Raw genomic sequence first — 12,308 nt, 5'->3', positions numbered from 1 at the left:
GTCATTGGTTATGGATGTGGGGAGATTTTAGAGTTGAATTTGAGAATCAGTTTTATTTACGGTATCACCGCAAAATGAAGGAATAAGAGTTCTTAACATTGAGGTAAAGTGATATATCTGTGTTGGAATATGAGAGGAGGTTCAACGACCTTTCAATATTTGCCCCACATCATGTGCCCACTAAGCAGCACATGATAGAGAAATTTAGAGATGGACATAAACAAGAACTAAAACAAAGGTTGATAGCTCTGCAATTTGGGATAATGAGGCATGTATTATTGAGGGTCAGTAGAACCAATTAGATGATGGTAAGAGAAAAGAGATGGAGTATCCGATGAGTAAACCTCCTAAGGCCTCCCATTTTTAAGAAGGGAAAGAGTGGACAATATGACTAATTCTAGAAGAAAGGAGGGGGAGGCTAGTCAAAGTAAATTAGCTACTAGGTCACATCAAATTGTAGGTGGTGGGTCAACTGGGGGGGCAGTTAAATGTGAAGGGTAGTTTTACCAAGAGAGCTTCAGAACAAAAGACCATTACATATCCACACCGTGTTAAGTGTAAGCAATGACATCCTGGATATTGTTCTGCCTCACCCGAGCAATGTTATATTTGTCGATAGGATGGGCATATATGGCGAGATTGTTTTTATTTAGGCCGGGGATGTTATTATTGTGGTAATCATAGATATTTTAAGAAAGAATGTTATAGGAAAGCTAAGTATATGCATGGATAGAGTCCGAGACAACAAATATAGAGCTATTAATAGTCAGTCACTGTGGATAGACCTGTCAAGCCATTGCAGTCAGGGACTAGTGGAAATTGTAGCTGATCTCGAGGTCAGGGGGAGAGGACCTAAGGCATGGTGTTACACATGATCTAAGAGGATGTACGTACGAACTGTCATAGATGTAGTAATATGTATTTTATTGTTAGAAAATTAGTTTATGTATGTTTTAATAGATCCTGGTGCTACACATTCTTTTGTAGCATGGAAACTAAAGATAAATTAAAAAATCAATCACTTAAGTTAGAAACGAGATTTCTAATTAGTACACTTTTAGGGATGCGATAACTATTGTACATATGTATAACGGAGTTAAAATCACAATTGGGGGATATGATACAAAAGTAGATATTATGCCATTAGAATTACATGATTTTGATGTAATTCTAAGGATTGATTGGTTGAGCAATTATAGAGCTTAAATGGATTGTTTTACAAAAATAGTGACCCCACGTGGATTAGATGGGAAAGAAGTGACTTTTAGGAGGGAGAGGAATGTTATACTAAATTGTATAATTCGAACATGACAGCTAATAAGCTTATAAAAAAGGATGTATGGTTTATCTAGCTCATGTAATAGATTTTGGAAAAGGTGAGGTAAGGATGGAAAACCTTTTCATTGTAAGAGAGTTTCCAGATGAGTTTCTGGAGGAATTATCAGGGCTACCCCTAGAAAGAGAGGTAGAAGTCTCAATTGACGTATTGTTTGGTATCTCTCTAATAGCTCAGGCACCATATAAGATGGCACTAGTACTAGTAAAACTAATTGAGTTGAAGATTCAACTACAATAATTATTATAAAAGGGTTCATACACCTGAGTAAAAGGGTTCATGTGTATGTTGCCCTAATCATATATAAAGAGAGGGTGATTGCCACAATCTACAAGCCTTCTAATTTACACAAAACACTACATTATTTTTTTAATTTGATTTCAGATCTTGTTTATCTTAACTGATTTATTTCTTCTTCCTTTGTTACCAAACTCTGGCGATTTGGTTCAAGTTGTGTTTGTCAATGGTTGACTAAGTTTTTAAAGCATGAGAATGAACCCAAGCCTAAAAAATAATGCAAGATGTCGTGAACTATGATAAGCACTTTTCATCCTAATGGAAACTAGAAATTGAACACCAACATCCAACCTGTCTAAGCAGGCTTTAGGGAGTGTATAGCCCCAATATCATAGAAGTGTAACTTAAGCATTTTGGCTACACATGAAGGGTTATAAAAAAATCAATGAATTAAAAAAATCCTTTATTAAGATGTAATGGGTTTCTTAACAAACAAGTGGGAATGGAACAAAAAGCAAAAAAAGAAGAAGATTGTAACAAAACTAATGTAAATATTTGTGTGAAAAAGATAAGCAAGAAAACTCAAAGAAAGAAAAAAGATAGAGAGAAAGGAAGATGAAAAAGACAAACTTAAAATCAAAGGGTGGCAGCATAAAATGAATATGGACTAATTAGAAGAGAAACATGAAAAGAGGTAAGCTTATAAATGAATAGATTGATATGCAAACAAAATCAAAAACGTCTATGAAAAAAGTTCGTTGAGAAAAAAAATGTCTATGAAATGCAAAAAAAAGAAGAAGAAAACGAAGAAAAAAAAAGTGTGACAGTTGGGGAAAAAAAAAGGTTTGTAAGAATGGAAAAATATTTGTAAGAAGAAGAAGGAAGCAACAAGTTTGTACTATAAAACCATGAAATGATTGTTTGTTTTTTTGTTGAAATTATTTTTTTAAAAAAATTAATTTTTTTAGTATTTTTAGATTATTTTGATAGATATAAAAATAATTTTTAAAAATTTTAAAAATATATTATTTTCATATATTTTCAATAAAAATTATTTTTTAAAAAATCTAACAGTTATCAAGGAATCAGATCATAATCTTTTACCATAAAAATTGTTGCACAACTACTACTTTAGAGGCTGTTTTTCTACACGGCTGCGGCTGCGTTTTATTTAAAATGCAGTCCGCAGTCGTTTGGTAATTAGAAAACTTACTTTACTGTGTATGGGGTCCACATGTTTTTTGCGTTTAAAACGCTGGAAAGAAAAAGCAACGAAAGCATGCTTTGCATGCACTGTAGAAACCTGCGGACAGTGCAATTCACAGCTGTTCAATTGTGAATTGCACTGTTCACGTGAACAGTGCAATTCACTTGCACTGTTCGCGGTTTTTTTTTTTTTTTTTTTTTTTTTTATAGTGTGTTAATTGTATTAATTTTTTTTTTAAAAAAAATTAGTTTAGAGAATTAAATTCATTCGGGATGTGAACAATATTTTTTTCTCGAAAAACTAATATAGAGTGAATTAAATTTACGCGCACAGTAATATCAATTTTATATCTGATAATATTTTATCTAATTTTATTACACGCTCAAAAAGTTATGAAAACTGTAGTTCTTATCGGATGAATTTTGGACGTAATGAAATTATAAATAGTTTAATGGAATAATAAAAAATATTTTATATAAAGTATTATTTTTTTCATGATGTAATAAGAGTAATTAATTTTACAATATTTAAATTTAAAACCATCAATATTAATATATTTTTAAAAAAATTATTTTATAACCTCAATTTCAAAAACATTCTTAACCAAACACATTAAACTATTTTTTCTTAAATTTCAATTTTAAACACAGTTTTAACCAAACATCTATTTTTTCAAACCAACCTCAACTAAAAGTATTTTTTATAAAATAACTTTTTTTAAACCACAACCACAACAGCTACCGCAATACCAAACACACTCTTACTCCTAGATACTACCTAAAATGGTGATACGTACAGCTGAAATGCTTAGAAAGGACCCAAAAAATGATTGCATAGAGAGCCGTTGTAACCTGACAAAGCAGATGACAACATAATTAAGAAATCATCAGATGCATTGACAAACGTAGAAGAAAAAACTCAAGAAAAGAGGAAAAACAAGAAAAGAAAAGAAAAGGAAAAGCTTAGTAGTAGATAAAAGAGGGGGAGCTAAACCACCAAACAAAAAACAAAACAAAATTGAATTGCTGGTAGGTTAGAAGTTGAGAGAAAAAGAACGACAACCACTTTTCAATTGGTGGCGCCACAGCAACCAAGCACACATCCTTGCGATCATCAATCTGAAACAGCAACAAGCTGGGAGAAATTACAGAGAAAACATTGTTATACACAGTCCAAGCAAAACTTAAATTACCAAAGACAAAATGAAAGGGAGAAGATAGAATGGAAAACCAAATGGAATATATTGGATTCTTGCATTTCTCGCTCCTTTAACAACGATGAGTTAAGCTTAAAAAAAAAACTGAATCGTATATTTGTATACAAAAGAAAGTGTTTGGTATTAAAGTAATAATTATTTTCATTTAAAAATTTATTTTCTAAACTCAATGAGAAATTCATGAATGTCGTACCGCAAATGGGATGCTACCGCATAGAAAAACTGGACAAAATAGATGGAGTGGAAGTCAAAACCATCCTTTGAGTTGAGATGACGCATGCCAATCATATCATAACATGTAATTGTATAATATTGTCAAAATAATAAAGGGAGGTGACAGAAATTTCACGAAACCATACATGGAGTAGGTAGCTAGTCAAATTGAACGAAGCAGTAATTAATGGTGGAGAAGGAGGAGAACAGAGCACAGGGAAATGGAAATGGAGGAGATTAAAATACTTGTAGTTCCAATAAATAATAAAATGATGGGAGAAGAGAAAGAAACGAAGGAAAGAAAGTCAGACTAAGAATTCAAAGATACAATGGGAAGAGCACCACGTTATGCAGAGTAGAGCCTGAAGGCAATTGCATGTGCCCACATGGCTTATTGTAGCTGGACACAAGAACAATAACCCTCTCCTTTCCTTTTATTTCTTTTTCTTTTTAACCTATGCACAAGGCTGTCACTCAGTTTCTTTAGAGAGAGAAAGGGAAAGTAAAGGAAAGGAAAACAATACTTTTTTTTAGATAAAATGAAGGATAGCAGTGATGGGTTTGTGAGAGCAGATCAGATTGATCTAAAAAGTCTAGATGAACAATTGGAGAGGCATCTCAATAGAGTGTTAACTCTTGAAAACAAGAACAAGAGAGATGATGATGTTGTTGTTTTTGATGCTGCTAATCTCTCATCTACTCCTTCCAGCACTAAAGTCACCCCTTTCAAGAAGAAGAGGCAGGAATGGGAGATCGACCCTACTCTGCTCGCCATCAAGACTGTCATTGCACGTGGTACCTTTGGCACTGTCCACCGTGGCGTCTATGATAGCCAGGATGTCGCCGGTGAGGAGTTCACCACTTTGTTTTTCTTTCTACCTCCCCCCCTTTTTTTCCTGTCTTTGGAAAAGATGAAATATTTATTCACAGTAATGCGTTTTGAAGGAGGTGATGATTAATTCTTTTGCAATCTCTGATTTTTCTACATGGGTTTGAACTGAAATTGATTATTTTTAAAAGTTCATTTGATCCCACTCCCACTTGTTTGTTAATGTAAGGAATATGGATCTGATAACTACAAGCATCAGTCGTTCTTGTTTTACTAACAAAGGTTCTGTCTCTGTTCATCGTTAGTTAAATTGCTTGACTGGGGTGAAGAGGGTCAAAGGACAGAGGCTGAGATTGCAGCACTAAGGGCAGCTTTTACTCAAGAAGTTGCTGTTTGGCATAAGCTTGATCATCCCAATGTTACTAAGGTCGTTTTCAACATTTGCAAATTTTGTTTTTTATATGTTTGTGCATATCTACAAATCTGATAACCATGGCCTCAAATTACGTTCACTTTCATATATCTTGCCTTTGTGGTGAAGGCTGTGAAATTAATTTTATTACTGCTCCCTTCTCATGTGCTGATTATTACGTTCTCGAAAAGCTTAAACTCAGTTATCAGTTTCTTTCTTTGTTTTATTTTTTCCTGGTTTTGTTGGGTTGGGCAGTTGGTTGGAGTCAGTCCAAGAGCCATGAACTGGTTCTCAGCCTTGTGGTGGTCGTGGTGAGCGCCTTGTATTTGTTATTTTTCTACTTAAGAAAGGGTTGGAAAGAATAGTAGTTTAATGCCTTGGGTAACCGTAACCGTTGAGGTTTTCCTCCTAATTTTAAGTCAATTGAGAAGATTTGTAGTTTCATTTTTTCTTTCTTTTTTGTAAATTCTTGTTTTTCATTGACTTTCTTTAATGTGGTTCGAAATCATGAAAATTATCTTTGCATGGTGGAACTAAAGTATAAGTTTTGTTTTGGTCCTGCCTTTACTGTGTTCTTCATTTTTTGCTTTCTACAATGTATTACTTTTCATTTTTATAGGTGCATGTTTTGGGAATTTTATTCAGCTTGTCAGCACTTGAGTTTCTGCAGGTTGCCCCTTATGTTGTTTTTCTGGAGCATTTGGTGTGTGAGGATATAGAGACTTTGGCTAAATTGTGGTGTTTTCTTAACTCTAGCTTTGGAAGTGAGCAGTGAAAATGAATTTGCTTTAGTTTTCAATCATAAAACTCCATGGGATTCTTTGGTGCCTTAAAAAGTGTTTTTCACTCGTTAATTTAGAGGAGAAAAGGGGAGAAGAGTAGTAAAAAAAAGATGAGAGGAAAAGAGAGGTATGTAAATTAGAGAGAAATTGTGCTTGGCTTAAATTATCATCAAATGGCCAACTCCAAATCATGTGATGGATAAGAGTCAAACAAATAAGAAAATAAAAGTAAATAGCTCACCTTTTTCCTTTCCAAACAAAAATTCCCAAGAATTTTATCAGGTCCTCCACCACTCAAGTATCTGCAACTCACCTTTAAGATTGCATTTGGTTTGTCTTTGTATAATCCGAAGAATAAAATTTGTAGCAAGTTCAATGCATCTTGCTCCATTAATTTTATTGCTGCCTTTTCCCGTTGTCCAAATTGATTGTGCTCATTCTTGATATCATGGCTTTCTCTGGGCTCTGATGATGATATATTGCCGAAGTTCAATAATCAACTCATTCCAATTGCTTTAGATGTGTTATAGAAAAGAATTGTTGTTGATTGCTGATATTGGTTTATCTGTTATTTGCAATTATGAACAGTGCAGATCTTGAACCTTTTCAATTCAAGTGTCTTAGATACGATAGTATAGCTTCTTGGCAGTAACTTATTTATACTGATTTTGCTCTTTGAAGTGCAGTTTATAGGGGCGACGATGGGCTTGGCAGATCTGCAAATACAAACCGCAAATGGTCAAATTGGGATGCCAAATAATATATGTTGTGTAGTTGTGGAATATCTTGCTGGAGGGGCCCTGAAATCTTACCTTATAAAGAACAGGAGAAGAAAGCTAGCTTTCAAAGTTGTTGTTGAGCTGGCACTTGATCTTGCAAGAGGGTACGCTGCATTATCATCTCACTCTCTCTCTCTTTTCTTTTCTTCATTGATTATATCTAGGCTGTTCAAGAGTGATTGTTTCTCAAGCTAACTAAGTGATTAGAATGCAAATTGATTGTATGTTGTAGGTTAAATTACCTTCACTCACAGAAGATTGTTCACAGAGATGTAAAGACTGAAAACATGCTATTGGATAAGACACGGACTGTAAAAATTGCTGACTTTGGTGTTGCTCGTATTGAGGCTTCAAATCCTAATGATATGACTGGGGAAACCGGAACACTCGGATACATGGCTCCTGAGGTAAATAGTTTACCTCTGTTCAATTTATCTCGCTTATCTGCTTTGAACTATGCAATCTTCTCATGATTCACTGAAAACATAATCAGTGGAAGCTCTTTTGATAAGTACTATATGTGTATTATGAAGGTTATGCCTGATTGTGCAAAGGCATGATTTCCATTTAAAAATCTTTTTATCTTGTTCTTCTTCAATTTTCATTTTGTCCTGTACTGGGTAATGATAAAAAAAAAAAAGATCTTGCTTTTATGCAACTTGAGTAATTCAGCTTTACAAAATGTTGAACATTTTCTTGGTAGTTGACAAAAATGAAAAATTGATTGAAGTCAAGGATCATTCTCATTATGTGGCTGGTTACAGGTTCTCAATGGCAATCCATATAACAGGAAATGTGATGTGTACAGTTTCGGCATCTGTTTATGGGAGATATATTGTTGTGACATGCCTTATTCTGACCTTAGTTTCTCAGAAGTAACTTCAGCTGTGGTCCGCCAGGTGTGGCATATTCTCCTATCTCATTCATTTCTGGGAATCTCACCCAAGGTTTATGGTATAAACAAATAAAAGGAATAATCAGTTGAGGTTTACAACTTCATGTAATTTTCCTCTTGTTTTGCAACTGTAGAATCTAAGACCAGAGATACCAAGGTGTTGCCCAAGCTCTCTAGCAAATGTAATGAAGCGTTGCTGGGATGCTAACCCTGACAAGCGCCCTGAGATGGATGAGGTTGTCTCCATGTTGGAGGCCATTGACGTATCAAAAGGTGGGGGCATGATCCCTCCTGATCAACAGGGTGGTTGTTTTTGCTTCCGCAGGCATCGAGGCCCTTGAAGGATATGAACAGTGATGTATTGTTTAAGGTTTTTGGTAGTCCAACGTAAACCTTGGAGTTCAAGGAGATATAATATATCAAATGGGGGAGAATGATGATGGTGGATATAGGTGGAGGAGCTGTATTTACATCTAACTTCATCGAGGTAATGTTCTTTATTTTGCTGCTCTATTCTTGTAATATTTTTTAGGGTGGTTTTCAAACGTGTATTTACTCAAATTGCCTCGCATGCTAGACTGGACGATTACTTCATGCATAAGGTCTATAAAGCTATTAACTAATATCAATGTTAAAACCCAGTTAATTAGCACTGTTCCTTCCTTTCCCTTGGTTCATGTCCTTTGTTAAATATTTTGCAGTTCATATGTCTGCCTTATTTTATTTATTTGGGGTACAAATAAATTCGAGTTGCTTTCAAATTAAGGAAAGGACATGGTATGTATATGCACTTCCTGCTGGTGCATCAAGACAGATAATTTATAGATCTTCTAGGTTTGGTTGAAATTGTGGCTGCTTAATATGCTAGGAAACCCTGGTTACAGGTCCAGATAGTAAGCCATCTCCTGTAGAAAAATCATTTCTCCTGTGTTGTTCTCATGGCCACAGAATTAATATAACCTCAGTGGGATTTTGTGATGAGAGTGAGACGATACTAAGAAATGTCTCTCTCACTTCCTTTGTCTTTTCCATATATACGAAGGCTGAAAGAGATGGGAAACACAAAGGAAGCCCGCTGTACTGGTAGTTCAAGATTAATGTAATGAGATCAAAGGTTTCAGTTTTCTGATAAGAAAATCAAGCCGAACTTTATATTGAATTTTTATTTTTTAAAAAATTTCTGGCTCGAAAATTGAGAAGCCTCAGTGAACCATCCTAACATTAAGCTCACATATATGATGTAATTAATCCTGAAACCAGGCTCGTCCAGCAAATTGACGATTAAAGCACGACAAATGGCCAGAGACTGTGTTGTGGAGACTAAGTAGAGGAGAGTTCAACCACAGATCGGTTTCCACTAACATCATCATCATCATCCGATTTGGTCGATCTGCAGTAGATTCCATAGAGTATGAGCTGAATCAGCCCAGATAACGCACCCAAGCCATTGGGAAGCTGTCAAAAGATCAACAGACAATCTTTTCATGGTTAACTGAAGATAATTTGCATGAAAAAAAAAAAAAACAGAAGTTAGTTTCTGTACGATGGTGACCTACCACGAGGTTGATATCAAAATCAAGTAGTCCGTAGATCACCCAAATCAGTCCGTTGGTAAAGTTGGCGAGAGAGAGATAGAATGGCATGTACTTGACACTCTTTGTCTTTATTACCATTCTCTGTCAAGGGGGTGTGTATATATACAAAAAAAAAAAAAAAAAACCCAAGAAAGAACATGCATGGATAAGCATATAAATTAAATGGATTGAGAAATAACATGACTGTCTTAAATTGAAGTCATTGAATTCAAGTAGAATAAGCATGATTTAGCATATTATAAAAAAGAAAAAGCATTTAACTTATTTTTCTTATGGATTTCTTAACATGCACTCCAAAAGGATACGTTAATTTATATAAACAGAATGTTTTATTTCTCTTACTAATTTAAATAATTAAATTCAGAAATTAATAATGAAATTTAAAACATGTTTTTGAGAAGTATGAGATGATACAATTAAGAAAAGAAAAGTTATTGATGAGATATAATCGATGTATATACAAACCCATAAGTCAGAGTTAATAATTACTGCTACTCCTCAAGCTCTGACCTGGCTATTTTGTATTTTACTAATCAAATGGTATTGGAGGTGAGGTGAGTGCATGTATATATCCTTCACGAGCATGGTGATTATGCTTGTTAATTTATAGAATATTCATCAGTCATGAACACAAGATCATAAAAGTAAATCGCTGAAGTCATTGTACCAGGTGAGCCATTATTGCATGCTATCATAACAGTTAACAAAATCAAATGTAAGAAATTATGAACTCCATGGATGAAGCACATACCATGACTGTCAATGGTGACGAGTACATAAATACGTTGAAGATGATACACAATATCCCAATAAACAAAGCCCTTGTTTTCATGGTATGGAAGGCGAAAACGGTGATCAGGATTACGATGACCATGAAGATCACTTCAATAAGCAGTTCAATGATGATCCGGGTCTGAGATTTAAGAATAGATTATAATTGATATAGAAGCATGAAAGAAATTTACAAAAAATTATTGATCTCAACGTACTTTCTTTTTCCCGGGAGAGAATATGAAGAAGATGGCCACATAGATACACTCTATGACAAAACCAATACCGTTGATTGTAACCACAAGAGTGTTGTCATGGGTGATGAACGGTAAGCCATAGAAGATCCACATTGCGCAATTGAGCAAGGTGGCTACATAGGGATCGGATTTGAAATCCTTCACTGCCTTTTCCTTTATTATCCTCACAAAAGTGGGACTGCAGAAACAATGTTCTTGCATTAATTAACGAATAGTTAGTTGAATCAGATTACCATCAAGGGAGGAGGATGTAGAGCAACAAGAAGACCTTACATGGGGGAGAGAAATAGGAGGAAAGATATAACATTTCCTGCAAATTAAAGAGATGAATTTAAGCTGCTACATCTAGTGAGAATATGTAACCATGCATGCATGATATTGTCAAGAAAACAAGAACAGCCTAAAGGTATTAAAAATGGTTACCTTCATTTCTCAGATCTATGATTCTAAGTGTGTGTGTGTGTGTGTAGTATCAAAACATTATCCAAGTTAATCTCTAATTATACTTGCTAAAATGATATGATAAGGTTTTGCAGAAGTACGGACCAACGATGCCAACAATGGTTCTAACAGTGCCTGTGTCAGTCATCTTCGCAACTTTCTGATGAATTTCTGAAGAAACTCAAACCCTCTCCCTCTTTATTCAGAATTAGATCAAGAAGTTAAGGCGTGCTATAAAAAAGGAGAGGAAGATAAGCAGGCTTGATTTGTCTGTGCAAGAAGACTTGGCCAGGACACAGTCAGGGCGGATTAATTTGATTGGTTTGGTTCAGGCAGCTTTTCTTTATAAAGATGTGGATAGACTTGTACCCTTAATTTTCGACCTGATTTGATGGTAATTATCACCTATAATTATTATCTGTGGTCATTTATATTTGCTACAACTAATATGTCTGAAATTAGGTCTTTTTTGTTTTTTTAATTAATGATGGTAACCATATCAATTTGTGTGTATCTCGACTAATCCCACGGGTCCTGAAATTAAACACCATTTAAGTCTTAAGTGGCCCTGAGATTTGTGAAACTCGAACCAATAACCTCTAAAAAACAAACCTAGAATCTGACCAATTAATCTACACACCTGATTTGATGGTAATTATAACCTATAATTGTTATATGTGGTCATTTATATTTGCTCCAACTAATATGTCTGAAATTAGGTTTTTTTTTTTTTAATTAATGATGGTAACGGAATTAATTTGTGTTTACCTCGACTAATCTCACGGGTCCTGAAATTAAACACCATGTAAGCCTTAAGTGGCTCTGAGATTTGTGAAACTCGAACCAATAACCTCTAAAAAACAAACCTAGAATCTGACCAATTAATCTACACACCTGATTTGATGGTAATTATAACCTATAATTGTTATATGTGGTCATTTATATTTGCTCCAACTAATATGTCTGAAATTAGGTTTTTTTTTTTTTGTTATTAATGATGGTAACTGCATCAACTTGTGTGCACTTTGACTAATCTCACGGGTCCTGAAATTAAACACCATGTAAACCTTAAGTGGCCCCGAGATTTGTGAAACTCAAATCAATAACATTTAAAAAACAAATCTAGAATTTACCAATTAATCTACACCCCTTGTATTTTAGTCAATTATTTTCCCATGCCTGGATACGATGATACGAGCTGGGATATCCTAAATGCACAAATGCCATGGAACAGACTGACGGCAAACAGCCCAAAAGATGATCGTTAATTATTTTGTATTACTGTAATATCAACAAGGATAATCCAAATTTCCAAGTCGTTGATAGCTAATTAAAGAG

General features: G+C 34.6%; 2 protein-coding genes across 3 annotated transcripts; one reads left to right on the top strand and one right to left on the bottom strand.

Moving 5' to 3' along the window:
* The first annotated feature begins 4,338 nt into the window (after window positions 1-4,338).
* On the top strand, window positions 4,339-8,555 carry LOC7457725 (serine/threonine-protein kinase STY13). Of its 2 annotated transcripts, none has more exons than XM_024587037.2 (6): window positions 4,339-5,055; window positions 5,344-5,465; window positions 6,919-7,115; window positions 7,280-7,418; window positions 7,776-7,910; window positions 8,041-8,555. In XM_024587037.2, the coding sequence occupies exons 1-6, from the start codon at window positions 4,749-4,751 to the stop codon at window positions 8,245-8,247; spliced, it is 1,107 nt and encodes a 368-aa protein (XP_024442805.1). In that variant the 5' UTR covers window positions 4,339-4,748; the 3' UTR covers window positions 8,248-8,555. The 2 variants fall into 2 exon arrangements, with proteins under 2 accessions (XP_024442805.1, XP_002322160.1); XM_002322124.4 differs by having other exon boundaries at window positions 4,343-5,055; window positions 7,244-7,418.
* A 488-nt stretch (window positions 8,556-9,043) lies between these two features.
* Window positions 9,044-11,300, bottom strand: LOC7457724 (bidirectional sugar transporter SWEET5). The gene is made up of 6 exons (XM_002321549.3): window positions 11,076-11,300; window positions 10,803-10,839; window positions 10,491-10,707; window positions 10,253-10,414; window positions 9,463-9,582; window positions 9,044-9,361 (listed from the first exon to the last, which is right to left on the bottom strand). Exons 1-6 carry the CDS (start codon window positions 11,116-11,118, stop codon window positions 9,227-9,229), a joined length of 714 nt encoding a protein of 237 aa, XP_002321585.1. The 5' UTR covers window positions 11,119-11,300; the 3' UTR covers window positions 9,044-9,226.
* Window positions 11,301-12,308: the final 1,008 nt, after the last annotated feature.

This window comes from Populus trichocarpa, chromosome 15, assembly GCF_000002775.5.
Source record: "Populus trichocarpa isolate Nisqually-1 chromosome 15, P.trichocarpa_v4.1, whole genome shotgun sequence".
NCBI lineage: Eukaryota > Viridiplantae > Streptophyta > Magnoliopsida > Malpighiales > Salicaceae > Populus > Populus trichocarpa.
The sequence above is the reverse complement of the archived record's forward strand: the minus strand, read 5'-3'. Positions and strand labels throughout refer to the sequence as shown.

What these genes read in the sequence shown, in the direction of transcription:
- LOC7457725 (XM_002322124.4), top strand. Translation starts at nt 4,749, where the DNA reads ATGAAGGATAGCAGTGATGGGTTTGTGAGAGCAGATCAGATTGATCTA. An exon ending in TGATAGCCAGGATGTCGCCG is followed by an intron (nt 5,056 to 5,343) that starts GTGAGGAGTTCA and finishes GTTCATCGTTAG; the next exon opens with TTAAATTGCTTGACTGGGGT. An exon ending in ATCATCCCAATGTTACTAAG is followed by an intron (nt 5,466 to 6,918) that starts GTCGTTTTCAAC and finishes TTTGAAGTGCAG; the next exon opens with TTTATAGGGGCGACGATGGG.
- LOC7457724 (XM_002321549.3), bottom strand. Translation starts at nt 11,118, where the DNA reads ATGACTGACACAGGCACTGTTAGAACCATTGTTGGCATCGTTG. An exon ending in CGTCACCATTGACAGTCATG is followed by an intron (nt 9,583 to 10,252) that starts GTATGTGCTTCA and finishes CCCCCTTGACAG; the next exon opens with AGAATGGTAATAAAGACAAA. An exon ending in ATTTTGATATCAACCTCGTG is followed by an intron (nt 9,362 to 9,462) that starts GTAGGTCACCAT and finishes ATCTTTTGACAG; the next exon opens with CTTCCCAATGGCTTGGGTGC.